Raw genomic sequence first — 27,765 nt, 5'->3', positions numbered from 1 at the left:
GTATTTCATCCCAATGCCCGCCGCCCCTGCGGCCCAGGGTGGGGAGAAGCGGCCGGTGAAGAAATAAAAAACGTTCCAGTTTCCGCACCCAAACCTGCAGTTTGTCCAGTTTCGGGGCTCCGGCTGTCAGGGAGGGAGTAACCGCGAGGAAGGCTCCCCGGCTCGGGGAGCGGCCGCCACCATGAAACCCAGTGAGGGGGAGATACTGAGGGGTAAGTGAGAGGGCCCGGGGGGGGCGGCGGCGGCTCTGCCGGGCGGGCGGGCGGGCGGGGCGGGGCCGGGCTGGGGGCAGCGGGTCTCCCGGCGGCGGGGCGGGCGGCGGCGGGGGGCGTGGCGGAGCGGGAGCGGCGGGGCCGGCGCCCTGAGCGAGCTCAGACTGAGAGATCAGGACCGGGTTTAAATCGAGGGACTTGCCCCATTGGGGAAGAGAGAATCCGGATTCAGCGGTGCCAACACTCAGTCTGTTTCTCTCTCTCTCTCCTAGATGACCTGGTGCAGTTAAATGTTCCTGTGATTCAGCAATCCTTTCACTGGGATTGTGGACTCGCCTGCTCCAGGATGGTGCTGCAGTAAGTGAGAAAAAAACCCATTGATAGCCTCACCTTTTCCTCATTCTTGTTTAAACCTTAATGCACAGCATTGTCTCTGGAGAAATAAATATTCTTACTGGGTTACATCCTTCATAAGCTTCAGCTAATGGATGGAAAGTACAGGAGCCATGGATAAACCCAGTTTAATACTGCAATAAAGTTCTGAAGAAGAGTCATACAGACTCGAAACGTTAACTCTGTCTTTCTCTCCACAGATGCTGTCAGACCTGCTGAGTTTTTTTAGCATTTTTTGTTCTTGTTTAGTATTGACAAATATGGAGTAAAACGTTTTAGTAAACAGAAGTTTTGGGAAGTGCACATTGAATGGCAAGATCTTTAACCCAAAAATGATGAGACAGAGGAGTCACACAAGGGAGGTAATTTGGCCCATCAAACAAACTGCCGATCTTTCCATCGCGGCATCGAATTTCCTCTTTAATGACTCCAGAATTTTTGCCTTTCAAAGTTCATTCTGGATATTGATGACTGTTTATGTAAAGACATACTTCCTGACAGCAGTCCCGAACTTGCTTTAAATTTGTTTGCCCCTTGAAATAGTGCCAATTAGTGCTCCATATACCTCATGCTGTAATCTAAAACCCCTGGTTTAAAGATCATTGTCCATATTGCGAACCCCTCTGGGTTACAACCTTTCCTAGTTGTACATCCTGAGCAGCACCTTACCTTGCTCTGTCTGCATGTAACTGACACCGCTGCCCTGATAATGAAAGTAAACTGATTTGCACCTTCTAACATGGCCAAGTTTCACTTGGACCACAAATTGGCAGATTTCCAAGAGGTGAGCAGTGGAGTTTCAGCCTGGGCCCTTGAATAGTTGCTGAAGTTTCAATGTGGTCATCTCTCATTCATCAAAACTCCAGAGAATACAGGCCTAGTCTCCTCATAGGGCAATCCCTCCATCTGAGGGGTTAGTCTGGTGAACCTCTGCACTCCTTCTATGACAAGTCTTCCTTAGGTAAGGAGACCAAAACTGTACACAATACTCCAGGTACAGTCTCAGCAAGGCTCTATACTATTTCAGTAAGACTTCTTACTCGTGTGCTCAGCTCCCCTTGCAATAAAGGCCGAGGAGACCAGACTGTGTGAGTAACACCTGAGTTTTAATTGGGCTTTGTATAGTCACTAGTAACTCCCAGCTTGTAACTCACTCTCTCTCTCTCTCTCTCTGTGTCTCGCTCTCTCGTGTGTGAAGGTATCTCCATCCTGTGAGTGAGGAGGAATTCCAGACAGCCTGCTGGAGATTACAGCTCAATGAAAGTGTCTGGACAATAGACTTGGCTTATCTAATGCAGCAGTTTGGTGTTATGCACAGGTTCTGCACACAGACACTGGGAGTGGACAAGGGTTATCGATACCAGGTGAGCTATCGGTAAGGGGCGTGTGAGGAGACAGGCCACTACACCAGAGTGAGATGGAGACTGAGTGAGTAGCGAATTGGGCTCACGTGGGAATTCAGTGCATGGGGGAAAGAGGTGTGGTATACATAGGAGTTATTCTAAGTTAATTAAGTGAGTAATTAAATTAAGTTAACTAAATAACATAAGTAACAATGGCAGGACAGGTGGAATGTGGGAGCTTTTGATTGCCAAGGTGATCCATGACAAACACGTCTGCGGGAAGTGTAAGCAGCTTGAGGCATTCCAGATCAGGATTATTGATCTGGAAGCTGAACTGCAGACACTGTGCAACATAAGGGAGGGGGAGAAATACCTGAACACTTGTTCCAGGAGACAGTCACACCTCTTAGAAGATGGTCATCTGTTTTGGTCAGCAATGAGGGAGAGGAGGATGTGACTGTGAGTGAGGCAGGTAATAGGACTGAGCAGACAGTAGGGGAGGAGCCTCAGATGTTGCAATTGTCAAACAGGTTTGAGGTGCTCACAACCTGTGTGGATGAAAGCGAAGCGTGCAAGGTGGAAGAGCAGGCTGGCCATGGCACTGTGGGTACAGGAACCGTTCAAGCGGGGAGAGCAAAAATGAATGTAATGTCAGTAGAGGATAGTATAGTGAGGGGGATTGACACTATTCTCTGTCGCAAGGAGTTAGGGTCCAGATGGCTGTGTTGCCTGCCTAGTGCCAGGGTTCAGGACATCTGCTCAGGACTGGAGAGGAACTTGCAGGGGGAGGGGGAGGATCCAGTTGTCATGGTCCATGTAGGTACCAATGACATAGGCAGGACAAGGAAGGAGGTTCTGCATAGTCAGTATGAGGAGCTAGGTACCAAATTAAGAAGCAAACCTCAAAGGTAATAATCTCTGGATTATTACTTGGGACAAGCAAATTAGTATAGGGCAAATAAGATCAGAGAGATGAATGCGTGGCTCAAAGACTGGTGTGGGAGAAGTGGGTTCCGGTTTGTGGGGCACTGGCACCAGTACTGGAGAAAGTGGGGGCTGTATTCTTGGGATGGTTTACACTTGAACCATGCTGGGACGAGTGTTCTTGTGTAATTCCATAACTAGGGAAGTAGAGAGGGCTTTAAACTATTCAAGGGGGGTGAGGGATCAAGCTTGGGTAGATGTGGCAAATCAAGAGATGGAGTCAAGGCAGGAGAGCAAAATAGTAATTTGAGAAATGAGGGTCACAGAATAACAGGAAGGGACAGAGATAAAACTGAAGAATACACCAACAGTCAAGACTGGATATTACAAATAAAAAGACAAAACTAAAGGCTCTGGGCAGAATTTTGCCCTTGGTGGGTGAGCGGGCCCCACCGGCTCGGTGGCGGGTGGGCAGCCAACCCCCGCTGCTGAAACGGGACCTGCCGCCATTTTGAGTGGGTGGGCCAATTAAGGCCCACCCAGCGGCCTGCCCGACTTTCCTGTGCGGGGTGGGGTGGGGTGGGGGGGGAACCCCCAACTGTCAAAATGTGCTCTTTCGCGCATGCGTACTGCTCCCTGAGGCAAAGTGCTGTCTCAGGGAGTTTACTAACAGGTAAGAAAAGTCAAAAAATAGAGAAATGTTAAAATTAACATGTCCCCCAATGTCACATGAGATGGGACATGTTAATAAGAAACACACAAGGTTTATTAAATTTTTAAAAAACGGACATGAAACTTCATCCCGCCAGTGGATGAAGTTTCATGAATAATCTGCTGGAATCTAATAAGCTGGGGCTCCTGGCTGTCCGCCAGCCTTAAGGTTGGCCAGGCAGGGTCTTTAACAAGGTTAATTAACCTGTCAATGGCCTTAATTGGCCATTGACAGGTCGGCGGGCGGACAGCTGATTTCGCTGTCCACCCGCCTTCCTGAAGATTTAAATGGACCGGAATGACGTCAGGGGTTCCGCCCGATGTCATCCCACGTCATTTTCCCCTCAGCGAGCGGGCCCCACCCCCAAATCGCCGAGGGGAAAATCCTGGCCTCTGTATCTGAATGAGTATAGCATTCATAACAAAGTAAATGAATTGATAGCACACATTGATGTAAATATATATGATCTGATACAAGAAACATTCCAATAATATCTATACATCAGGAGGTAGAAGGGAGAAGGGAACTTGATGAAATTACAATCACCAGGGAACCAGTACTGAGCAAACAGCTGGAGCTGCAGCTGACAAGTCTCTGGGTCCAGATGAACTACATCCTAGGGTTAAAAGAGGTGGCGAATGAGGTAGTTGATGCGCTGGTGTTAATTTTCCAAAATTTGCTAGATTCTGGAAAGTTTCCATCAGATTGGAAAGTAGCAAATATAACCCCTCTATTCAAGAAGGGAGAGAGGCAGAAAACAGGAAACTATAGGCAAGTTAGCTTGATGCCTGTCGTGAGGAAGGTGTTAGAATCGATCATTAAGGAGGTCATAGCTGGGTACTTAGAGAAACTCAAGGTAATCGGGAAGAGTCAGCACGTTTTTTGTGAAAGAGAAATCGTGTTTAACCAATTTATTGGAGTTCTTTTGAAGGAGTAGCATGCGTTGTGGATAAAGGGGAGCCTGTAGACATGCTGTATTTGGATTTCCAGAAGGCATTTGATAAGGTGCCACATCAAAGATTATTGCGAAAAATAAAAGCTCATGGTGGAGGGGGTAACATATTAGCCTGGATAGAAGATTGGCTGGCTGGCAGAAAACAGATTATGCATAAATGATTTTCTGATTGGCAGGATGTGATGAGTGGGGTCCCACAGGTGTCTGTACTAGGGCCTCAACTTTCTACAATTCACATCAATGACTTAGATGAGGGGAGTGAAGGTATGATAGCTAAATTTGCAGATGATACAAGGATAGGAAAGTATGTTGTGAAGAGGGCATGAGGTTGCAGATGGATATAGATAGGTTGAGTGGGTGGGCAAAAATCTGGCAAATGGAATTTAATGTGGGAAAATATGAAGTTGTTCATTTTGGCAGAGTATTACTGAAACAGAGAACACCTGCAGACTTTCAAGTTGCAGAGGGATCTAGGCGTTCTAGTGCATGAGTCACAAAGTTAGTATGCAGGTACAGCAAATAATTAAGAAGGCTAATGGAATCCTTTATTACGAGAGGAATTGAACATAAAAGTAAGGATGTTATGCTTCAGTTATACAGGGCATTGGTGAGACTGCACCTCAAATACTGTGTGTGCAGTTTTGGTCTCCTTATTTAAGGATGTAAATGCATTGGAGGTGGTTCAAAGGAGGTTCACTAGATTGATACCTGGAATGATTGGGTTGTCTTATGAGGAAAGGTTGGACAGACTGGGCTTGTTTCCACTGGAGTTTATAAGAGTGAGGGGTGATTTGATTGAAGTAAACAAGATCCTGAACGGCCTTGACAAGGTGCATGTGGAAAGGATGTTTCCTCTTGTGGGTGAGTCCAGAACTAGGGGGAACTGTTTTAAAATTAGGAGTTGTCCATTTAGGGGTGAGGAGAAATTTTTTCTGAGCGTTGTGCGACTTTGGAACACTGCTTCAGAAGGCAGTGGAGGTGGGGGTCATTGAGTATTTTTAAGGTGGAGGTAGATAGATTCCTGTTAGACAAGGGAATCTGAGGTGATTGGGGATAGATGGGAATGTGGAATTCGAAACGTGAACAGATCAGCCATGATCTTATTGAATGGTGGAGCAGTCTTGAGGGGCCTAATGGTCTACTTCTCCTATTTTGTATGTTCATATGACAGTTACTCTCACCGCATGCACCAAATGTAATGGCTGCTTCTAACATTCCATTGTTCCCTTCACTCTGTCACATTTTTTACCCTTTCCCGCTGTCCCCTGTTGCTGACAGTACAATATTAAGCGAAAGCTGAAACACGGGTCTGTCTTTCTCCGGTTGGTACAGATTCTTGTAGGTTTCACTGGTACTGCAGTGCCCTGGCACCTCACCCAACTATCCAATCTTGCCAGAGCTTACATATGCTGGGTGGGGTATTATCCCGTGTTGAAACAGACCCTGTTTCTGGTTTCACTTTGGGGTTCACATGCAGGAACAAGATCATTGGATGAATTCGCTTTCCCTCCCTAAGGCCACGTTGTTTGATCCAAACGTCCTGCTTATTTTTGGTATTAGTATCTACAGCATTGCACTGATAAGCCTAAATTTATTTACAGGGGACTAATTTAACACCAATGTTTATGTGATTGAACCAAAACCCACCAGCTGCAGGAGTATTACATTGAGGTGTGTGAGTGATGAATGGAGCCTTGTCTCGCTCCTTCTCTCTTTGCGATTTATAAAATTGAAACTGTCACGAATACTGCAAAGGAGATTACACCAGTGCTGTCATTCCCTGTTTGTGTTTGTCTTCGCTTGATAATCCTTGTCAAACTCTTCATTCAACCATGGGACAGATTCCACACACCTTCACTCAGACTCTCCTACATGACTGAATTATTTTGATTTCTAATCTAGGAACTTATCTTCACCTCCATTTTTTTCCGTGGATGGGGGTTGCACATTTTTCTCTTGGGTGAAAGGTTTTGTGGCAAAGGAATTGTTTGTCCAATTACAGTTATTAGAGAAATGACTTTTACAGAGCCTAATCACAACTATGAGAAGCCAGTAAACACTGTAGAACTTATGAATTCTACTATTCACATTGTCGTTTGTGTGTCTCTCTGTCACCTGTTTCTTGGTGTGTGTCTGTCTGTTGTATGGCAAGAAATCAGTGGTCTGATTAAGTTCTTCATGATGCTGAATCCAGGTGATAATGATCCAATTCCATACTGATCCATTGACCCCTTAATTTTTGTCTTGTCTGCAATTGGATAAAAACAGAAAGAACTTGCATTTATACAGCGCCTTTCATGACCTCAGGGTGCTGTATTGTGCTTTACAGCTACTGAAGTATATTTTAAATGTAGTCACTATTGCCATATAGGAAACATGACAGCAAAGATGACCAGAGCAAACTCCCACAGCAGCAATGAGATAAATGACCAGATAACCTATTTTAGTGATGCTCATTGAAGAATAATCAATGGTCCGTACACTGGGAAAACTTCCCTGTTCTTCCTCGAATACTGCCAAGAGATCTTCTCTGTCTGCCAGAGGTTTAATATCTCATCTGAAAGCCAGCACCTCTGACAGTGCAGCACTCCCTCAGTACTGCACTATTGTAACATAGATTTCCACAGACAAGAGAAATCACTTCATATATATGCTCAAAATATTGTTAGTACAGTTTCTAAGATTTCAATTTAAAAAAACATCCAAAATTTCAGGGTAGTTTAATTGAATTTTCAAGAGTAATAAAAGGGTGATTAAATACAAAATCATTTTCAATAAACAATCTTTTCTTTTCTAGCCTAAAAACGTTTGATGGCTTGTGGTGTTGCTGCCGTGTGTCTGAGGATTTTCTAACAAACAACAGTTAATAATTGCACCTACGAAATAGGAACAGACCTCTTGAGTCTGCTCCGCCAGTTTACAAGGTCATGGCTGGCATTGACCTCAACTCCGATGTTCAAACAAATACCATCACTTGTTGAAATAAATCTTGAGAATTCAGCCTCTTATTTGAAAAAGAAACAATTCCCGTTGGCCGCAGAGCTGATGGTTCCGGTTGTTGCATCAGTTGTGTGGAGGGAATTTTACAAGTGGGGAGACATTGCTGTGAATTGTAGCTTTAAAGAAAGCATTAAGAAACACAAAAAGATTACTGGATTCAATTTAATTGTTATTTTGTTTAAAACATTGTTTTGACATTAGCAATTTCACAGGCTGAGAAATGGTGGACTATTTTTTTCAAAATGAATTGAGTGATTTGATTGGTTCATTGACAAAACCGTGATACAATGTTTACAAGCAAAATCCCATTATAACTGTTTTCATAAGTTTCCATTCTAAATGTTGACACATGTAACACTTGTTGATTGGAAGTTCCAAATATGTTTACATATTAATATAGATATACCTGTGTCACCTCAGGTATCTGTCCAGTTATCTTGTGAGGACTCTTTGGAATCTGATTTCTCTTACAGAAATGACCTGCCCTCTCCTTTCCTTTCCTCAGTCATTCTATCGGAAGCATTTCGAGACTGAAGAGGACCGGGTAAATCAGCTGTTTGCTCGCGCAGAAGCAAATGGCGTTCAGGTAGAAAAGAGGTAGGGAGCTGGCGTGCTGTGTGTAACTTTAACCTGCCCACATGAGCAATGAGGTGGAATCGAGGCCTGTTTATTTACAGCCGCAGAGATTGCTGATGTCACTCGGAAGGGCCTCAAGGATGGATAGTGTGGCGAGTAGAGAGTTTGGTTGAAGTAAAGGCGTGCATTTGAGCAGAAGCGGGAGCTTTACTCTCAGGCTTCACAATTAAACACCAATTTATTCAAATATCAGATAATTAATCATTTCTTATTTTCTTTACTTAACATGATGGAAAAATGAATAACCATATAAATAAATAGGATTATAAGGGCAATCAAATATACAGTCTGTAAGATTATAGTGCAGCCTGTTGAATGCCTCTTGGTTACACATTGACTCCCTTATTACGTAGTACTCCCTGTAATTGGCTGATGATTCCAGTGTTTTCTTGTGATTGGCCTCTGACAGGCAATTCTCTGTGTGCAGAAAGCTCTGTCGGATGCACTGGTCAGGCAAGGGTCTTATTGGCTGGTTTCTAAAGGCATTTATCTTGTTAGCCAGCTCCAACATGTCTGGGTTATGTAATTTTCAATGTCTGGTCATTATCCTGTTTGGAATAAGTGCATTATGTTAACTGTGTGTTACATTATGATGTTGAATTGGATACCTGTTATTGTTTTGTGTGTATGTGTGTATTTAATAAGATAGTATTCATAATATTCAGACAATCTTATATCAAGAGACTCTTTGCTAGGCTAACTTCCTGTCACACTTGTTCGTGTTCCTGTTTTGGTGATTCAGGCCTGCTGCCTCCCACGAAGGTGGGACTGTAACTCTTTATAATATACTTACTGGTCATTGGATGGAGAGCATCATGTGACATGGTCTTAGCTCCACCCCTTGGTCTCCTACCTCTTATTGCATGAATACTGTCATTGATGTTCCAAGGGATTTGGGTGTCCTTATACAAGAAATGCAGAAAGTTAGCATGCAGGTGCAATGAGCAATTGGGAAGGCATATGGCATGTTAGCCTTTATTGCAAGGGGATTGGAGAACAAGAATAAATAAATCTTGCTACAATTGTACAGCACGTTAATGAGACCACAACTGGAGTACTAGGCGCAGTTTGAATTCCTTACCTAAGGAAGGATATACTTGCTTTGGAGGGAGCACAATGAAGGATCTCTGGAGTGATTGACTAGATGAGAGGGTTGTCCAAAACAAAAACAGAATTACTTGGAAAAACTCAGCAGGTCTGGCAGCATTGCCGGAGAAGAAAAGAGTTAACGTTTCGAGTCCTCATGACCCTTCAGCAGGACCCTTCAGCAGAACCCTTCAGGTCATGAGGACTCGAAACGTCAACTCTTTTCTTCTCCGCCGATGCTGCCAGACCTGCTGAGTTTTTCCAGGTAATTCTGTTTTTGTTCTGGATTTCCAGCATCCGCAGTAGTTTTTTGTTTTTATATATGAGAGGGTTGTCCAATGAGAGTTTGAGTAGAAGTAGCCTATGCTGTCTTGAGTTGAGAAGAATGAAAGATGATCTTATTGAAGCATGTAAGATTCTGAAAGGGTTTGACAGGATAGACACATTGTTTCCCCTGGCTGGAGACTCTAGAACATGGGGGCACAGTCTCAGGATAAGCGGCCGATCATTTAGGTCTGAGATGAGAAATTTCTTCACTTGGTGGGTTGTGAACCTTTGGAATTATCTATCTCAGAGGGTTGTGGATGTTCCATCATTGAATATACTTAAGGCTGAGATTCAGTCTCAGGGAGTCAAGGTACCGATTTCCTCAGCCTCTGCCCCCTCTTGAATTACTCCCTTGTTAGTTCTTTGAAAGCTCCTGATCTTTTTCGATGCTTATTGACTTTGAGGTTTTCACTTCTGTCTCTGTTTCTAAAGCCTGTTATGTGCCATTTTTCTTTACTTTGTTCTCATCTCTCCCACTCTTCATTCTTCCTTTTCCAGGGCATTTCCTCCTAAGGTCTTTGTCCCCACTCCTCTCTACACATCAGCCCAAAATATAACTAACTCATTCCACACATGAACACTTAACATACATAATCCGCACCCCAGCTCATTGAATTATGTATGCGTTACTCTGTTATTGCCTCCATCACTCACCCACTCTGTAACAGTTGCTAACTGCCCCCATCATTCACAAGCCTTTCCTTACTGTTTCTCCAACCTTCTTAAATCTTCTGCACCTGAACAAACCAAGCAACCCATTCCCACAAATCACATCATCTATTTCACCACAGGCTCATAAAGCTTGTAACATTGAGCCAATATCACAGGAGATTCCTAGTAATGTATGAAATGTTTTGTGTACAGCATGCATATCTGATAAGACACTTGCTTTCCATCACATCTATATCCTCTTGTACTTTAAACTTCCTCTACCCTCTGCTGAACAACGCCATGGGTGGTGATCTGCTGAACTTTCAGCTGTTCCTGCTCATGTCTAGATTATCCATTATCATTTCCACTTCTTGCTTTTTGTGAGCCAGTGGCTCTCAAACATGGCTCCAAATGGTCACTTTCCCCAATTGGTTTCCTTTGAAGCGATGCGATTGCTGGGGAGGGCTAGTGTGGGCCGTAGACAAAGTTCCAAAGCAAGTGGGAACCCTCACTGACTATAAGTGTTGTAACTGCCCCAGCACACACACACTCCCAACAGAGTTAACAATGACTTGAATCCAAACTTTGTAAGGTGTTATCCAGAGGACCTGGTGGGTATCTCAAGAATTAGCAGACTTTATAGTGGGTCCTGATGATCAGGGTAAGGCGAGGCATTTAAGCTGAAGCTTGGAACCCCATCTGTTGGTGTCTCTAGGATTGTGCCTCTGTGTCTATTCATTTCTTGGAGGCTGAGGCAATTTCTGTTTGTCCCTGGAACAGGTCTGTCACCATTCAGGAGATCCAGCAGCACCTGGCCAAGGATCATGTGGTCATTGTCTTAGTGAATGCAGTCCTGCTCGTCTGCGACCTCTGCTCAGCTCCAGTCAAGTTCTGTTGCCTCCTGCCCATTGGACAGAAATGTTTCTGCAGGAAGCCCGACTATCAGGGACATTTTATTGTGGTGTGTGGCTACAACAGGAACTCAGGCTGCATCTTCTACAACAACCCGGCATATGCTGACAGTAAGTGGAGCTCGGCAATCCACTGTGGGAGGGAGGACGAAGCTCCATGAATCACTCATTGCTACCAGTCTTGTGGAATCTCACCGTTGCCCCACACAATTCCCTCTTCCCTCCAGTCTCCAGCAGCATTCATGGAATCAACCAACAAAGAGATTGTTATAGATTTTGCCTTGTGTAATGAGACAGGGTTAGTTAATAATCTCATGGTAAGGAAACCTCTGCAGAAGGGTGGTCATAATATAGAATTTCACATTGAGTTCTCGAGTGAGATTCTACAAGCCCAAAACTAGTGTATTAAACTTAAAGCCAATTACATTGGTATTGGAGGAGAGTTGGCTGAGGTAGATGGGGAAGTTAAATTAATATATAGGTTAGCAATGGTGAACCTTTAAAGAAATGTTTTACAATTCTTAATGAATATACATTCCATTGAGAAATAACACCATGGGGAAAGAGATCTATCTAACAAGGTTAAGTATAGTATTAGATTAGAACAGTAGTAAGCCTGAGGGTTGGGAGAGTTTTAGAAACCAACAAAGGATGACCAAAAATTTGATAACTGGAGAGAAAATAGAATTTGAGAGTAAACCAGCAAGAAAGTATTAAAACAGATTGTAAGAACTTTAAGTACGTAAAAAGGTGGAGAATAGTTAAAATAAGTGTTGGCCTCTTGGAGGCAGACGCAGGAGAAAGTATCACGGGGAATGAGGAAATGACAGAGACATTAAACAAATAAACAAATATTGTGCTCTGTCTTACAGCGGAAAACACAAAAAAAAAACAAATAAAGGGGGAAACCAAGGGTCTAATGAGAGTGAGGAAATTAAAATATTAACAAAGAAATAGTATTGGAGGTCTTGTGCCTCAGTAGGAGGTGCCCCCTCAGACAAAAGCTCCAGTTTAAGTCCTACTTCAGGACTTGTTGGCCATGGAAGGAATGTTCATGACACGTCCAAATAGGTTGATAACCTGCCAATCCTTTCAACGTGCCTGTAGCAAGTTGTAAGGGAAGGAGCAATTCCTGGTCAGCCATGCTTAATGTGGAGTGGTACCCATCAAGCTATAACCACGTCTCTGTCTAGAGAAGAGATGCCTATGGTCCCTAGTGGACTATGGCTAATTGCAGATGAACTGGAAAAACTAATGGGACTAAAGGCCAACTAAATCCCTCGCCTGGATAGTCTGCATCCTAGGATTTTGAAAAGGATGGCTCTAGAAATAGTGGATGCACTGGCTGTGACCTTCCATAATTTCCTAGATTTTAGAATGGTCCCTGTGGATTGGAAGGTAGCCAATTTAACTCTGCTATACAAGAAAGGGGAGAGAGAGGAAAAACGAGCATTATGACCTAGTGCCATTGCCCCGCCTTTTCCCCGCACATTGTTTCTATTCAAATAATCATCTAAGGCTCCCTTGAATGCCTCAATTGAACCTGCCTCCACCACACTTCCAGGTAGTGCATTCCAGACCTGAACTGCTCATTGCGTGAAGAAGTTTTTTCTCATGTCACACTTGCTTCTTTTGCAAATCACTTTAAATCTGTGCCCTCTCGTTCTTGATCCTTTTATGAGAGGGACCAGCTTCTTCCTATCTACTCTGTCCAGCCCCCTCATGATTTTGAACATCTCTATCAAATCTCCTCTTAGCAGCCTTCTCTCCAAGTAGAACAGTACCACCTTTCCAATCTATCCTCATAGCTGAAGTTTCTCATCCCTGGAACCATTCTTGTAAACCTCTTCTGTGCACTCTCCAGTGTGTTCACATCCTTCCTATAACATGGCACCCTGATCTGTACCCAAAACTCCAGCTGAGGTCTAACAAATGTCTTATATAAATTCAGCATAACCTCCTTGCTCTTGTATTCTATTCCCCTATTAATAAAGCCCAGGATACTATATGCTTTATTAACTGCTCTCTCCACCTGTCCTGCCACCTTCAATGATCTATGCACATATACACCCAGGTCTTTCTGCTCCTGCACCCCCTTCAAAATTTCACCCCTTATTTTAGATTGTCTGTCCATGTTCTTCCTACCAAAATGCATCGCCTCACACCTCTCCACATTGAACTTCATCTGCCACCTATCTGTCCACTCCACTAACTTGTCTATGTCCTTTTGAAGTTCTACACTGTCATCCTTGCAGTTCACAACACTCCCAAGCTTTGTATCATCCGCATACTTTAAAATTGCCCCCTGCACACCAAGATCTAGATCATTAATATATATCAGGAAAAGCAAGGGTCTCAATACCGACCCCTGGGGAACTCCACTACAAACCTTCCTCAAGCCTGAAAAATATCCATTGACCATTACTGTCTGCTTCCTATTTTTCAGCCAATTTTGTATCCATGTTGCTACTGTCCCTTTTATTCCATGAGCAATAACTTTTCTCATAAGTCTGTTGTGTGGCACTGTATCAAATGCCTTTTGAAAGTCTATACACCACATCAGCAGCATTACCCTCATCGACCTTTTCTGTTACCTCTTCAAAAAACTCCAGCAAATTAGTTAATCACGATTTCCCCTTTAGAAATCCATGCTGGTTCATCCTTATCAACCCATATTTTTCCATGTGACTACTAATTCTATCCTGAATATTGTTTCTAGAATCTTGCCCACCACTGAAGTTAAACTGACTGTTCTGTAATTGCTGGGCTTATCCTTACAACCTTTTTTGAACAAGGGCATAAAGGGCACAAATGTGAGAAGAACTTGAGTTTATAGAGCATCTTTTACAGCCTCAGGAAGTCCCAAAGTGTTCTACAGAGAATTAAGTACTTTAGTCAATAGTTGGAACTTTACTGTGTAACTAAGCCTGTGCTGTGTAGCTGCCCTGAAAGTGTTGGTTGTGTAGAGGAAGCTGTATCTCAGTGATGCTGGCTGAGGTAAATATTGGTCTGGACACTGGGAGAATTCTCTTTGAATAATGCCACAGGATCTCTTACGTCCACCTGAGAGAGGCGGATGCTTATCACCAGATGCTGGATATTTTACAGAAAATGGACACTAAGACTGTTGTTCCCTTCTCTAAATATTTCTAGTGAAATCATTTACTTTGCCATCACATTACTTTTCAGTTTTTACTTTCTCAATGAGTCTTTAACTGTTGCGATACTGGAAGAAGGTGTTGAATGTTCAGTTATTTTCCTCTCTTGAACTCTGTTGCTTGCTCGCATGCCTCTTTTTAACCTGTAATTCAATGCCTGTGTCACCCCCCACCCCCTTACCCTCTCCCCTGAGTTTTGAACCTTTTTATTTTGGTGTCTTTTCTACTTATCCTTTTGAGGGCTGCTTATTTTCCTTGGGTTGTAATTGCCCACAGCACCCTGAGCTAGGGGAGGGGGAAATGTGTGTGTCACATTAGCTGAGGGTAGGATTTGTCTTGGCCAAGGCATCTTGGTGTTGGAATAGTGAGTTCACACTTGGGTGAATTATGAACAGGGCTGCAGTCTCAGTCTGATTGTGTCCAGAGCCTCTGAGAAATAAGAAGTAAAAAAGGGTGGCAGTTTTTGAGTTGAGCGTTGATTGATACTTGCCTTGTTTCTGTTCTGCAGGAGTCTGCTGCACAACTGTAAGTAACTTCAATGAAGCTCGCATGAGTTATGGGACAGATGAAGATATCCTGTTTGTTTACAAAGACAGCTGATTACAGTGTCACAGAGTACGAGCCTGACTCCAGTTCAAACACCTACTACCTAAGGATATAAGATGGTGGTGTTGCAATGCATTCCTCACTTTGCACAATGCGTGTCCGAGTTCCATCGCTGCTTGGCACCCAAGGCCTTTTCCCTCCCCCGCTCTCCTAATGATGGTCACTGATTGGACAGAACCTTTGTATGACTCATTTCCTTCTACTCGAAACATGCTGGTGAATTTCACTGGAAGATCATGTCATGGAGAAAAGTAACTGGATCCAGCCCAGGCAGACTGCCCACACCCAGTTATCACATTTGGTTTCCATTGCCTCCTCAGCTTGCTGCTTACAAACAACTTGGAATTTGACTGGTTTTAAAATGCCAGAGTCAAAGCTGATTATTTCCATGTTTCAGGCTTTACAATAGAACTAAGGAGAGCTTTAATTCTGGTAAATGCTTTGGCTTCGTCCGCCAAAGATGGTGCTGTGTATGGTTTTTATTTTAGGGGCACAAGGTGAGGAACTGGTGGGCACAAATTCTCTTAAATTGAGGACAGTAAGGAATACTGTTGGTTGCTGTCTTGTTTCGCAGTTGGCTTTGCCCGGGTGCCCTTGGGGTTAATCTGCTCTTTCACTGGGTCATCAGGCTCAGCAACCTGTACAGGTCTGGCTGAGGCCATGGGCAGGTTGAAAGCCCCGGAGTTGCCCTCCCTTTTACAAGGTGACAGGCTCCAGGGCCAGCCCTGTGCTGGTGGTTAATAATCCCATGCTGAGTTTAGCTCTAACTGCAGGACAGCATGCAGCTTGGTCTCGCAGTCTGTCCTGCTGGATGAGTGAAGGATTTTTCCGATTGATTCCAGCAGAGCCAGCACTGGGATTTCCATCCACCTGCCTATCTAATAGGATTCTACACATAAACTGGTAAATGGCAAACTGTGTGTCTGGAAGCGTTTTTTTAAAAGAAAAAATGATTGCTTAACAAAGAATTTCCTTTAGCTTTATAGAGAGGACTATATTCCAACCAATCCGCTTAGAAAATCACAATCATTTTGAAAAAAATTCTGTGCCTCATAAGCTCATTGCACCCATAAAACATCAGAATCACAGCTCCAAACCCTGGCTCTACCTCGCTTGCACCCACTGCCACCCCCCAGGGATGGCAGCTGTAACTCGCCCTGCACCCTCCCCCCGCTGAGACCCCAGACTTAATTCACCCCCCCCACCACAAGAAACTGCAGCTGTTATTCCCGTCCCCATCCCAGGGACCCTGGCCATAACTCGCCCCACCCCCTGGGACCCCAGTCAAACCTTGTCTAATTTTGCATTTGCAAAAGGCAGTGCTCGGATTGGCTGGTCCTGTATTTCTAAACCCAATCAAGAACTCCGAAGTGTTTATTTGTTTGGTGCCCATCACTAACTCACTCGGTGATTAAATTCTATCAGAGGTTTTGGGCTACATACCCCAGGGTATTGATACAGCTCACTCATTTCTCCTTTTTGTTCATGGTGTACTGATCAATGTTTTCAGTGTGTTTATAATAGGGATTATTTGAATATCATAGGGTCCAATTAAAAGGTGATTTGATAAGTATTCCAGACCTGATTTCTCAAGTCTTTTCTTGGACAATATTTAATTATAATGGGCTTCAGTGAAGTCCTGGGGAGGGAAGTGGGTGCTTGAGGAACCCCTTATTAGGCGGCGGTGGGGGGGAATGCTCATCAATCTTAAGCATTCGAATTTCCACCCTAAGCGCCACTACCTCCTTTAGGGCACTCCTTAACTACTACTTGGACTGAGCTTTTGCTCTAATATCTCCTCCTTTGCCAGGGTGTCACATTTTAGTCTGATTGTATTCCTGTGAGGTGCCTGTGGACATTGTTCTATGTTAGAGGGGTTCTTTAAATGCTATTAACACTTTCTGCTATCTTACCTTTATCCTACTATCAGCACATTCTTTAGTCTTTAACGTTACCATTAACACTCCCTTTATCTGTGTCCATGGCATCTTTGTCAATCTTTCCTGAGCTCCCATCTATTCCTGACCTATTTTGCTCCACCCCCTCTTAAACAGTATAAAATTCATCCCATTTCTACTTCTGTTTAGCTCTGAAGAAGTCATATGGACTCAAAACGTTAACTCTGTTTCTCTCTCCACAAATGCTGCCTGACCTGCTGAATTTTTCCAGCATTTTGTTTTTATCTCAGATTTCCAGCATCTGCAGTATTTTGCTGTTATGTAGATGCCAGTTTTGCAATTTCTGGCTGATGGTTTGTGTTCTACAGATGTGCAGTAATGGCCGCTGCAGAGAAATGGGATGTGCACAACTTTTAGGAAAAGCAAGGCAGCTTAAATTTCCTTCAACAAAAAAAAATCTCATCTGTTTGCCTGGAATAATGGTTGTTAACATTGCAGGAATGTACAACTTTGAATCCTGCCACTTCTGTGACAACAATCTCATTTATCAGCTAAAATGAAAGCAAACTACTGCAGATATTGCAAAGCTGAAATGCAAATATAAAATGCTGGAAATATTCAGCAGGTCTGGCAGCATCTGTGAGAACAGTTAACTTTTCAGTTCTGATGAGGTCATCGAGCTGAAACGTTAACTCTGTTACTCTCATCACAGATGCTGTCAGACCTGCTGAGTATTTCCAGCATTTTCTGTTTTTATTTCATTATCAAGTCAGCATTTAAGTAGAAAGCAGGAATTCTCTGCTGCTAACTAGAACTGAAACCTTTGCCCTAAATTCAGTTGCTTATTGTTTTAAAGGTATTTTTTTATTTGCTCAAGGGATGGCTAATGTTGGCTAAGCCAGCATTTATTTCCCACCCCTAAGTGCCCATGAGGAGGTGATGGTGAGCTGCCTTCTTGAACCGCTGCAGTCCAAATGGCGTAGATACACCCACTGTGCTGTTAGGAAGGGAGATCCAGGATTTTGACCCAGCGACAGTGAAGGAATGGCGATATATTTCCAAGTCAGAATGGTGAGTGACTTGGAGGGGAACTTCCAGGTGGTGGTGTTCCCATGCATCTACTGCCCTTCTAGATGATAGTGGTTATGAGTTTGGAAGGTGCTGTGGAGCCTTGGTGAGTCCTGGCAGTGCACCTTGCAGATGGTACACACTGCTGCTACTGTGCGTCATGGTGGAGGGAGTGAATGTTTGTGGATGTGCCATTTAGCGGGCTATTTTGTGCTAGATGGTGTCAAGCTTCTTCTGTGTTGTTGGTGCCACACTCATCCAGGCAAGTGGGGAGTATTCCATCACACTCCTGACTTGTGCCTTCTAGATGATCGTCAGACTTTGGGGAGTCAGGAGGTGAGTTACTCACTGCAGGATTCCTAGCCTCTGACCTGCTCTTGTAGCCACAGTATTTATATGGCTAATCCAGTTCAGTTTCTGGTCAATGGTAACCCCCAGGATGTTGATAGTGGGGGATTCAGCAATGGTAATGCCACTGAATGTCAAGGGGCGATGGTTAGATTCTCTCTTGTTGGAGATGGTCATTGCCTGGCACTTGTGTGGCGTGAATGTTACTTGCCACTTGTCAACCCAAGCCTTGTCCAGATCTTGCTGCATTTGGACATGGACTGCTTCAGTATCTGAGGAGTCACGAATAGTGCTGATCATTTTGCAATCATCAGCAAACATCCCCACTTCTACCTTATGATGGAAGGAAGGTCATTGATGAAGCAACTGAAGGTGGTTGGGCCGAGGACACTACCCTGTGTCCACTACAGCTGAGGAACTCCTGCAGTAATGCCCTGGAGCTGAGATGACTGACCTCCAACAACCACAAGCATCTTCCTTTCTGCTAGGTATGACTCCAACCAGCGGAGAGTTTTCCCCCCGATTCTCATTGACTCCAGGTTTGCCAGGGCTCCTTGATGCCCCACACTGTCAAATGCGGCCTTGATGTCAAGGGCAGTCAGTCTCACCTCACCTCTGGAGTTCAACTCTTTTGTCCATGTTTGAACCAAGGCTGTAATGAAGTCAGGAGCCAAGTGCCCCTGACAGAATTGTCCAGGTATGTCCTGTACACAAAAAGCAGGACAAATCCAAATCGGCCAATTACCGTCCCATCAGTCTACCCTCGATCACCAGCAAAGTGATGGAAGGGGTCATTGAGCAGGTTATTGCTAAGCAAGTGCTGCTTGATAACACTGTCAATGCCCCCTTCCATCACTTTGCTGGCGATCGAGGATAGACTGATGGGACGGTAATTGGCCGGTTTGGATTTGTCCTGCTTTTTGTGTGCAGGACATGCCTGGGCAATTTTCCACATTGCTGGGTAGATGCCAGTGTTGTAGCTGTATAGGAACAGCTTGGCTAGGGGTACGGCAAGTTCTGGAGCACAAGTCTTCAGTACTATTGCCAGAATATTGTCAGGGCCCATAGCCTTAGTTGTATCCAATGCCTTCAGCTGTTTCCTGATATCACATGGAGTGAATTGAATTGGCTGGAGACTGGCATCTGTGATGCTGGGGAGCTCTGCAGGAGGCCGACATGGATCATCCACTTGGTACTTGTGTTGTAGGTTCACACTTCATTTTTAGGTGTAAAAATAGAAAACACTGGAAAAATTCAGCAGGTCTGACAGCATCTGTGAAGAGAAAAACAGTCGACAGCAGCTGTGGAGAGAGAAAGAGTTAACATTTCAAGTCTGTATGACCCTTCTTCAGAGCTCTAAATACTGTCATGGACAGATGCATTTCTAGCAGGCAGGTTGGCGAGGATGAGGTCAAGTATGTTGTTCCATCTTGTTAGTTCTCCCACCACCTGCTGCAGACCCAGTCTAGCAGCTATGTCATTTAGGACTTGGCCAGCTCGGTCAGTAGTGGTGCTACCGTGCCACTCTTGGTGATGGACATTGAAGTCCCCCACCCAGAGTATATTCTGCACCCTTGCCAACCTCAGCGCTTCCTTTTCAACATGGAGGAGTACGCCTCATCAGTGATGGGGGACAGTATGAGGTAATCAGGAGGAGAGTTCCTTGCCTATGTTTGACCTGATGCCACGAGACTTCGTGGGGTGCGGGGTTGGTGTTGAGGGCTCCCAGGGCAATTCCCTCCTGACTGTATACCACTGTGCCGCCATCTCTGCTGGGTCTGCCCTGTTGGTGGGACAGGACATACCCAGGGATGGTGATGGTGGAGTCTGGGACATTATCTTTAAGGTATGATTCCGTGAGGATGACTGTCAGGCTGTTGCTTGACTAGTCTGTGGGAGAGCTCTCCCAATTTTGGCACAAGCCCCCAGATGTTATTAAGGAGGACTTTGCAGGGTCAACAGGGCTGGGTTTGCCATTGTCGTTTTCGGTGCCTAGGTCGATACAGGGTGGTCTGTTCGGCTCCATTGTTTTGAGATTTTGTAGTGGTTTGATACAACTGAATTCCTTGCTAGGCTATTCCAGAGAGCAGTTAAGAGTCAGCCATATTATTGTGGGTCCGGAGTCACATATAGGCCAGACCAGGTAAGGACAGCAAATTTCCTTTCCTAAAGGGCATTAATGAACCAGATATGTTTTTCTGACAGTTGACAGTGGTTTCATGGTCATCATTAGACTTTTAATTCCAGAATTTTGTTGAATTCAGATGACAGAGGATTCAGTACTAGAGTGTTAGGTATTGGTACGTGTGAAGCGTTTGTAGTAATTTGTACCCTGTTAGACCCAGCTCACTGCTGATACCTGACTTGAGTGGACAATCCTCTAATTGATTGTAAGTAAAAATCACTGCCATTTCTGGGTTATGGATCCTGTATTGCTGAAGCTCTTGCGTGTCATACAGCAAGCTGGTAGATTAGACAGTACCAGGTCACACTCTATTCAATTTGTTCCCCATGTTCAGATGTTAAGCACTCATTGCTCCTGACTCTCTTGCACTCTGGTGTTTCTCAGCTCACCCGTAGGGGCTGATTCCGGTCAGTTAACTTTCTGCCCCTGATTAGGGCGTTGCTTTGTAACTTACTGAGGTGATTAGACACTGATAACATCTCCCCCACTGACGAATGGTTTATTTACACTGCGGTGGGGTGCTGCAGTTTTTTCAATAATGTTTTGGTGTATTGCCCGTCTCTGTCAGAGTCCCCCGCTAATGAGTGCAAGGTTTGTGGCAGGGTGTGTTCTGGAATAGGTGCGTGGAAGTTGTTAAATGGGACTGTGCACATGAATGATGAAGGACTGTGGGTGGTAGGGAGTAGCCACAACCTTGAAACCACTCAAATCAAAGTTAAAAATGACATTGTGATTTTGATCATGGTTAACTATCCCTCCTGATCCTGCAGACCTGTCTGCAGCCGTTGTTATGGTTGACCACACCAACCTGCTCCACTGTTGCCCAGCTGGTCCCATTCTTATCATCCAGTGTTGTCAGAAAATCACCGTCACTGCTTTCTGCTTCCTCTGGAGTTCCCTAAGGACTGATTGTTGGCCGTCTCCTATTACCCATTTGCATGCTGCCATCATTACTCTAAGACATGCATGGCCCTGAACTTCCAACCTCTGGGGGTTTGTACCCGGGAGATGCGCTGGGGGACCCCATGGAGGTCCCCACGTGAGGATTGAACAGGAATTGCTTGGGAAGTTTAAACTTCTGATGGGCAATTACCCTGCAACTGGAACCCTCGAAAATCCAATTTAAATCGGAAACTTTGGATGATTCTGATTGTATTACAGGAATAGTAACCCAGGAAAAGTTAGCAGGATTCAAACCACTTCTAATTACTGGGTAACGATAATACTGACCGCCCCCCACCCCACCCTGGACTTCCCAACCACTAGCCCCCACCCCCCACCCCCCACCTGCACCCCTCATGACCACCCCTCCAACTGCACCACCCCCCACCCCCAGCCAACCTGCTAAGGTAAATAAGGAGCAGAAAGTTCTGCCCACTGGAATCTGCTTCTATGTGTGTGTAACTCTACATCATCATCCCCCCCTCCCCCACTGGAATCTGCTTCTATGTGTGTGTAACTCTACATCATCATCCCCCGCCATTGTCTTTCATTTGCCACACTGCCTGCCCAAATGAGATATTGAATGGATGAACCATCTCTGCCTCCTCCGGAAGTCCCCAGCATCACAGATGCCAGTGTTCAGCCAATTCAATTCACTCCACATGATATCAAGAAACGGCTGAAGGCACTGGATACTGCAAAGGATATGGACCCTGACGATATTCCGGCAATAGTACTGAAGACGTGCTCCAGAACTTGCCGTGCCTCTAGCCAAGCTGTTCCAGTACAGCTACAACACTGGCATCTACCTGGCTATATGAAAAATTGCCCAGGTATGTCCTGTACACACAAAGCAGGACAAATCCAACCCAGCCAATTACCGCCCCATAAATTTACTCTCAATCATCAGTAAAGTAATGGAAGGGATCATCAATAGTACTATCAAGCGGAACTTGCTTAGCAATTACCTGCTCACTGACACCCAGTTTGGGTTCCGCCAGGACCACTCAGCTCCTGACAATATTCCAGCATGCACTGGTTCAAGCATGGACAAAAGAGTTGAACTCCAGAGGTGAGGTGAGAGTGACTGCCCTTGACATCAAGACCGCATTTAACTGAGTGTGGCATCAAGGAGCCCTAACAAAACTGGAGTCGATGGGAATCAGGGAAAACGCTGGTTGGAATCATACCTAACACAAAGGAAAATGGTTGTGATTGTTGGCGGTCAGTCATCTCAGCCCTGGGGCATTCACCACCATTCACGATTCCTCAGATACTAAAGCAGTCCAAATCCAAATGCAGCAAGACCTGGATAATATCCAGGCTTGTGCTGACAAGTGGCAAGTAACGTTCGTGCCATACAAGTATCAGGCAATGACCATCTCCAACAAGGGAGAATCCAACCATCGCCCCTTGATATTCAATGGCATTACCATCACTGAATCCCCCACTATCAACATCCTGGGGGTTACCATTGACCAGAAACTGAACTGGACTAGCCATATAAATACTGTGGCTACAAGAGCAGGTCAGATGCTAGGAACCATGCGACAAGTAACTCACCAGCTGATTCCCCAAAGCCTGTCCACCATCTACAAGGCACAAGTCAGGAGTGTGTTGGAATACTCCCCACTTGCCTGGATGTGTGCAGCTCCCACAACACTGAAGAAGCTGGACACCATCCAGGACAAAGCAGCCTGCTTGATTGGCACCACATCCGCAAATATTCACTCCCTCCACCACCGACACACAGTAGCAGCAGTGTGTACCATCCACAAGATACACTGCAGGAATTCACCAAGGCTCTTTCAACAGCACCTTCCAAACCCCATGACCACTACCACCTTGAAGGACAAGGGCAGCAGATAAATGGGAACATCACCACCAGGAGGTTCCCTTCCAAGTAACTCACCATCCTGACTTGGAAATATATCACTGTTCCTTCACTGTCACTGGGCCAAAATCCTGGAACTCCCTTCCTAACACCACTATGGGTGTACCTACACCATATGCACTGCAGCGGTTCAAGAAGGCAGCTAACCACCACCTTCTCAATGGCAACTAGGGATGGACAATAAATGCTGGCCTAGCCAGCAAAGCCCACATCCCGTGAATGAATATTAAAAAAATTAAGGATGTTCAAGGGAACTATGTGAACGTTACTCAATCACGAGATGTGGAGATCACTGAGAAGGCCAGCATTTATTGCCCGTTTATAGTTTTTCTTGAGTTGCCTTCTTGAGCCTCCGGAGTCCATGTGGTGTAGATACACCTCATCATCCTTTAGTTCGAGGCTGGTATCTACTCAATAGTGAGTTCCTACCATGGGTCTTCGTGTGACTGAACAGGCTGGTTCTCAACCTGCAGATGCTTGGGCACATGGGACCAGATGTCCCATGAGGTTCTGGGTTCCAGAGTGCAGGATTTGCTTCCTTTTCTTTCCTTCTCTGCCGCCACTCTGCCTCATTATGACATTTTGATTCAAAGTGTGATGCACCTTGATGGACAAGCCTTCACCATTTTGAACGATTGGTAGCAAGGTTCTCCCTATCTATAATGTCAATGCTACCACCATTCAAGGAGAGCTACAGAGTGTCCTTGTAGCACTTTCTTTGTCCTCCCCTGGAATGTTGGCCATTTAAAAGTTGATGGAACAGGACCCAGGGAGATGTTCCAGGTATACCTACAGTGTTATTAGGAAGAGAGACATATTTCTAAGTCAGGATGGTGTGAGTCTTGGAGGGGAACTGGCAGGTAGTGGGGTTCCCATGCATCTGCTGCCTTTACCCTTCTAGGTGGTAGAGGTCACAGGTTTGGAGGGTGCTGCACTGCATCTTGTAGATGGTACACACTGCTGCCATTGTGCGTCGGTGGTGGAGGGAGTGAACGTTTGTGGATGTGCCAATCAAGCGGGCTGCTTTGTCCCGGACGGTGTCAAGCTTCTTCAGTGTTGTTGAAGCTGCACTCATCCAGGCAAGTGGAGAGTATTCCATCACACTCCTGACTTGTGCCTTGTGGGTGGCTTTGGGGGGTCAGGAGGTGAATTTCTTGTCACAGAATTCCCAGCTTCTGACTTGCTCTTGCAGTCACAGTCTTTATATAGCTAGTCCAGTTCAGTTTCTGGTCAATGGTAACCTCCAGGATGTGGATAGTGGAGGATTCATTGGCCATTACTCAACTTCCCTTCCTGGTCCCCATGTTGACTGATATTGTCATGTACTATTTCCCCTCTCCTTCATAACTGCTGTCATTACACATCAAAAATAAACAACCTTGACCCCTCTGTAAACTACCACCTCATCTCCTACCTCCCTTTCTTCTCCAAAGTCCTTGAACACATTGTCATTTCCCAAATCCGTGCCAATCTTCCTCAAAACTCTATGTTGGAATCCCTCCAATCAGGTTTCCACCCCTGCCTTGGTATTGAAACAGTTGATACCAAAAGTCACAAAGGACATACTGTGTGGATCTGACAAAAGCTAAGTATCCCTCCTCAACCTGTTTGCAGCCTTTGACATGGCTCACCACACCACCCTTCTCCAAAGCCTCTCCACTGTCATCCAGATGGGTTGAACTGCTCTCACCCAGTCTGTTTTATCCTGCAATGGCTTTTCTCCCTGCGCCTGCACCGTTACCTCTGGTGTCCCTCAAGTATCTACCCTTGGCTCCTCCTGTTTCTGATGCTGCCCCTCGGCAACATCTGAAGGCACAGCATTAGTTTTCACGTGTATGCTGATGACACCCAAATCTACTTCATCCCCAGCTTTCTTACTCCTCCACTGTTGCCGAATTATCAGTCAGCTTAACTGACGTCCAGTACTGGGTACGTAGAAATTTCTTCCAATGAAACAGTGGGAAGACTGAAGCTATTGGAATTGGTCCCCACTACAAGCTCCATTCCCTAGCTGCCATCTCTCTCCCTGGCTTTCTCTGGCTAAATCAGACTGTTCATAATCTGTGTCATTTCTGATGTCGAGATGAGTTTCCGGACACATACCCATGTTATCATTAAGATTGCCTATTTCCACCTCCCCAAGATTGCCTGACTCCACCCCTGTCTCAGCTCAAATGCTGCAACCCTCTTTGCTGCTTTGTTACCTCGAGACTGGACTATTCCAATGTACTCCTGGCTGGTCTTGCACATTCTAAGCTCTGTAAACTTGAGATCATCCAAAACTCTGCCGCCCATGTGTTAACTCACAGCAAGTCCTGTTCCCCTATTACCCTTTGCTCACTAACCTACATTGACTCCTAGTCAAGCAACATCTTGATTTTAAAATTCACATCCTTGGTTGCAAATTCTTCCATATCCTCACCCCACCCTATCTCTAATCTCTTGCAGCTCCAAATTCCTTTGAGATATCTGTGCTCCTCTAATTCTGACTTGAACATTCCTATTTTTAATTGCTCCACCATTGGTGGCTGTGACTTCAGCTGCCTGAGCCCTAAGCTGTGGAATTGCCTCCCTAAACCTCTTTACCTTTCTTTCCTCTCTTAAGATACTCCTTAAAACCCACCTCTTTAACCAAACTTTTTACCATCTGGTTGATACTGCTTTATGTGACTCGGTGTCACATTTTGCTTTGTAACACTCCTGTCAAGCACCTTGGGACACTTTATGATGTTCATGATGGTATCTAAGTTGTACAGCAACAGACAACATGGATTTCAAAGAATTCTGCCTGACCAACTTCTTTGAGAAAGTGACAACCAGGTGGATTGTGAGAAGCCCTATGATGTGCCGAGGCTTCCAGAAGGCATTAGACAAGGTTCTACATGAAAATCTGCTAGCTAGATTGAGGGAATTCAGGATAATTTATTGGGAATGGATAGGAAATTGGCTGAAGAGTAGAAAATAGATATATGTTTAGAATAGGTTTTTTTTTCAACAGGGAGCTATTAAGTGTCCCAGAGCTCGATGTTGAGAAAACATTCTTCAATCATTCAGCTTTAGAAACTCGATCCAAATTTGTAATATTTGCAGATGATCCTAAACTAGGACAGATACTAGAATTGGAAGAGGTAGTTCTGAAAATACAGAACAAATTTGGACAAGGTATGCAAATAGAAATATGGCAGAGAGTATTTAATGTAGACAAATGTAAAGTGCTTTTCTATTGGAAAGAAAATGGGTAACATATGCCAAACGAATGGTGGGAAACAAGTACAGATGAAGTTGAGTCCTTTTGTATTATCAGGGCCTCAATGGTTAACAGTCCAACCAGTGCAGAGCAGCCAACACCAAAAGCATGTGAATAGAGACACAAGATGGAACTCTCATCAGAGACTGAAGAAACTTGGATTTTCCAGATTTAACAAGGCGGCACCTCAGGGGTGATCTCTGTGCGACTATGATAGGAGGAACGGTAAATCTGCTAAATTACCTTGAATTACTAGTGTGGGACAAGGAGTCTGTCTTAAACTAGTAAAAGGTAAATTTGGGATTGATGTCAGGAAGTTCTTTATGAAACAGTGACCACAATTGGCATATACTCACAGATAGTGTGGGACAAAAACCCTGGAATCATTTAATAAACAATCTGATGCTGCAATGGGCAGTGTAATATCTACTGATGTGTGAATTAGAAGAAATAACTTGCACTTATATACAATGCCTCCAAATGCTTTACAGCCCATTAAGTACTTTTGAACTGTCATGTGGGTAACAGCAGCCAATTTGTTCAGAGCAAGGTCCCACAAACAGTGAATGAGATGAATATCCAGATAACCTGCAGTGATATTATCTGAGGGGATAAATATTGGTCAGGACACTGGAAGAACTCCCCTGCTCTTCTTCAGATAACACCATGGAACACCTGAGACAGTAGATGTGACCTTGTTTAACATCTCATCCAGAAGTCCTCCCACAGTACTGCCCTGAAAAAATTGTGTGCTCAATTCTCTGGAGGGGGTTGGGAACCCACAACATTTTGACTGAGTGCTATCACTGCAATCATCATTGGGCCTGAACACTCCCCTCCTCCTAACCCACCCAAACATACAGACACCAATCCCCTGGTCCAAAAGACAGGATGTCTGAGCCCAGTAAATTAAAAAGCAGCAGCTGATAACAGACAAATGGAGAAGTTCAAAAAGTGAGTTTTAGGTGAACAGATCAAAGAAAGGGACATCGCCCAGAATGGGGAGTTGGGGGGGAAGTGGGTGGGGGCGAGGCAGCGGCTGGCTCAGTTACTGGGAATTATTCATCTAATCCATAACAAACTAAATCAAGTAACTAGTTAAAAATAACTTAAAATATACGTTAAGCTGAAAAAGTACAGAAAGGTTGATTAAATAAAAACAGGGTTAGATAGTGTTGGCAGAGCAGTTGGCATCCCAGAACCGCAGTATATGGGAGCTGGAGGACAGCATCAGAGTATGAGACAACCACGTCTGCAGTAAGAGTCTGC

The 27,765-nt window shown here is 44.7% G+C and overlaps 1 protein-coding gene across 3 annotated transcripts; it reads left to right on the top strand.

Moving 5' to 3' along the window:
- The first annotated feature begins 77 nt into the window (after nt 1–77).
- Nucleotides 78–27,488, top strand: gucd1 (guanylyl cyclase domain containing 1). Of its 3 annotated transcripts, XM_078553800.1 has the most exons (7): nt 78–212; nt 485–569; nt 1,804–1,969; nt 8,045–8,136; nt 11,020–11,261; nt 14,817–14,833; nt 26,554–27,488. In XM_078553800.1, the coding sequence occupies exons 1-7, from the start codon at nt 182–184 to the stop codon at nt 26,566–26,568; spliced, it is 648 nt and encodes a 215-aa protein (XP_078409926.1). In that variant the 5' UTR covers nt 78–181; the 3' UTR covers nt 26,569–27,488. The 3 variants fall into 3 exon arrangements, with proteins under 3 accessions (XP_078409926.1, XP_078409924.1, XP_078409925.1); XM_078553798.1 differs by lacking the exon at nt 14,817–14,833; XM_078553799.1 differs by lacking the exon at nt 26,554–27,488 and having other exon boundaries at nt 14,817–16,487.
- Nucleotides 27,489–27,765: the final 277 nt, after the last annotated feature.

Source organism: Cetorhinus maximus, chromosome 12, assembly GCF_964194155.1.
Source record: "Cetorhinus maximus chromosome 12, sCetMax3.hap1.1, whole genome shotgun sequence".
NCBI lineage: Eukaryota > Metazoa > Chordata > Chondrichthyes > Lamniformes > Cetorhinidae > Cetorhinus > Cetorhinus maximus.
Note: the sequence above shows the minus strand (reverse complement) of the source record. Positions and strands in the feature narration are given on the sequence as shown.

Coding starts and splice junctions, on each gene's coding strand:
- gucd1 (XM_078553798.1), top strand. CDS start 182: ATGAAACCCAGTGAGGGGGAGATACTGAGGG. Junction 1,970..8,044: donor ACAAGGGTTATCGATACCAG/GTGAGCTATCGG, acceptor TCCTTTCCTCAG/TCATTCTATCGGAAGCATTT. Junction 8,137..11,019: donor GGCGTTCAGGTAGAAAAGAG/GTAGGGAGCTGG, acceptor TCCCTGGAACAG/GTCTGTCACCATTCAGGAGA.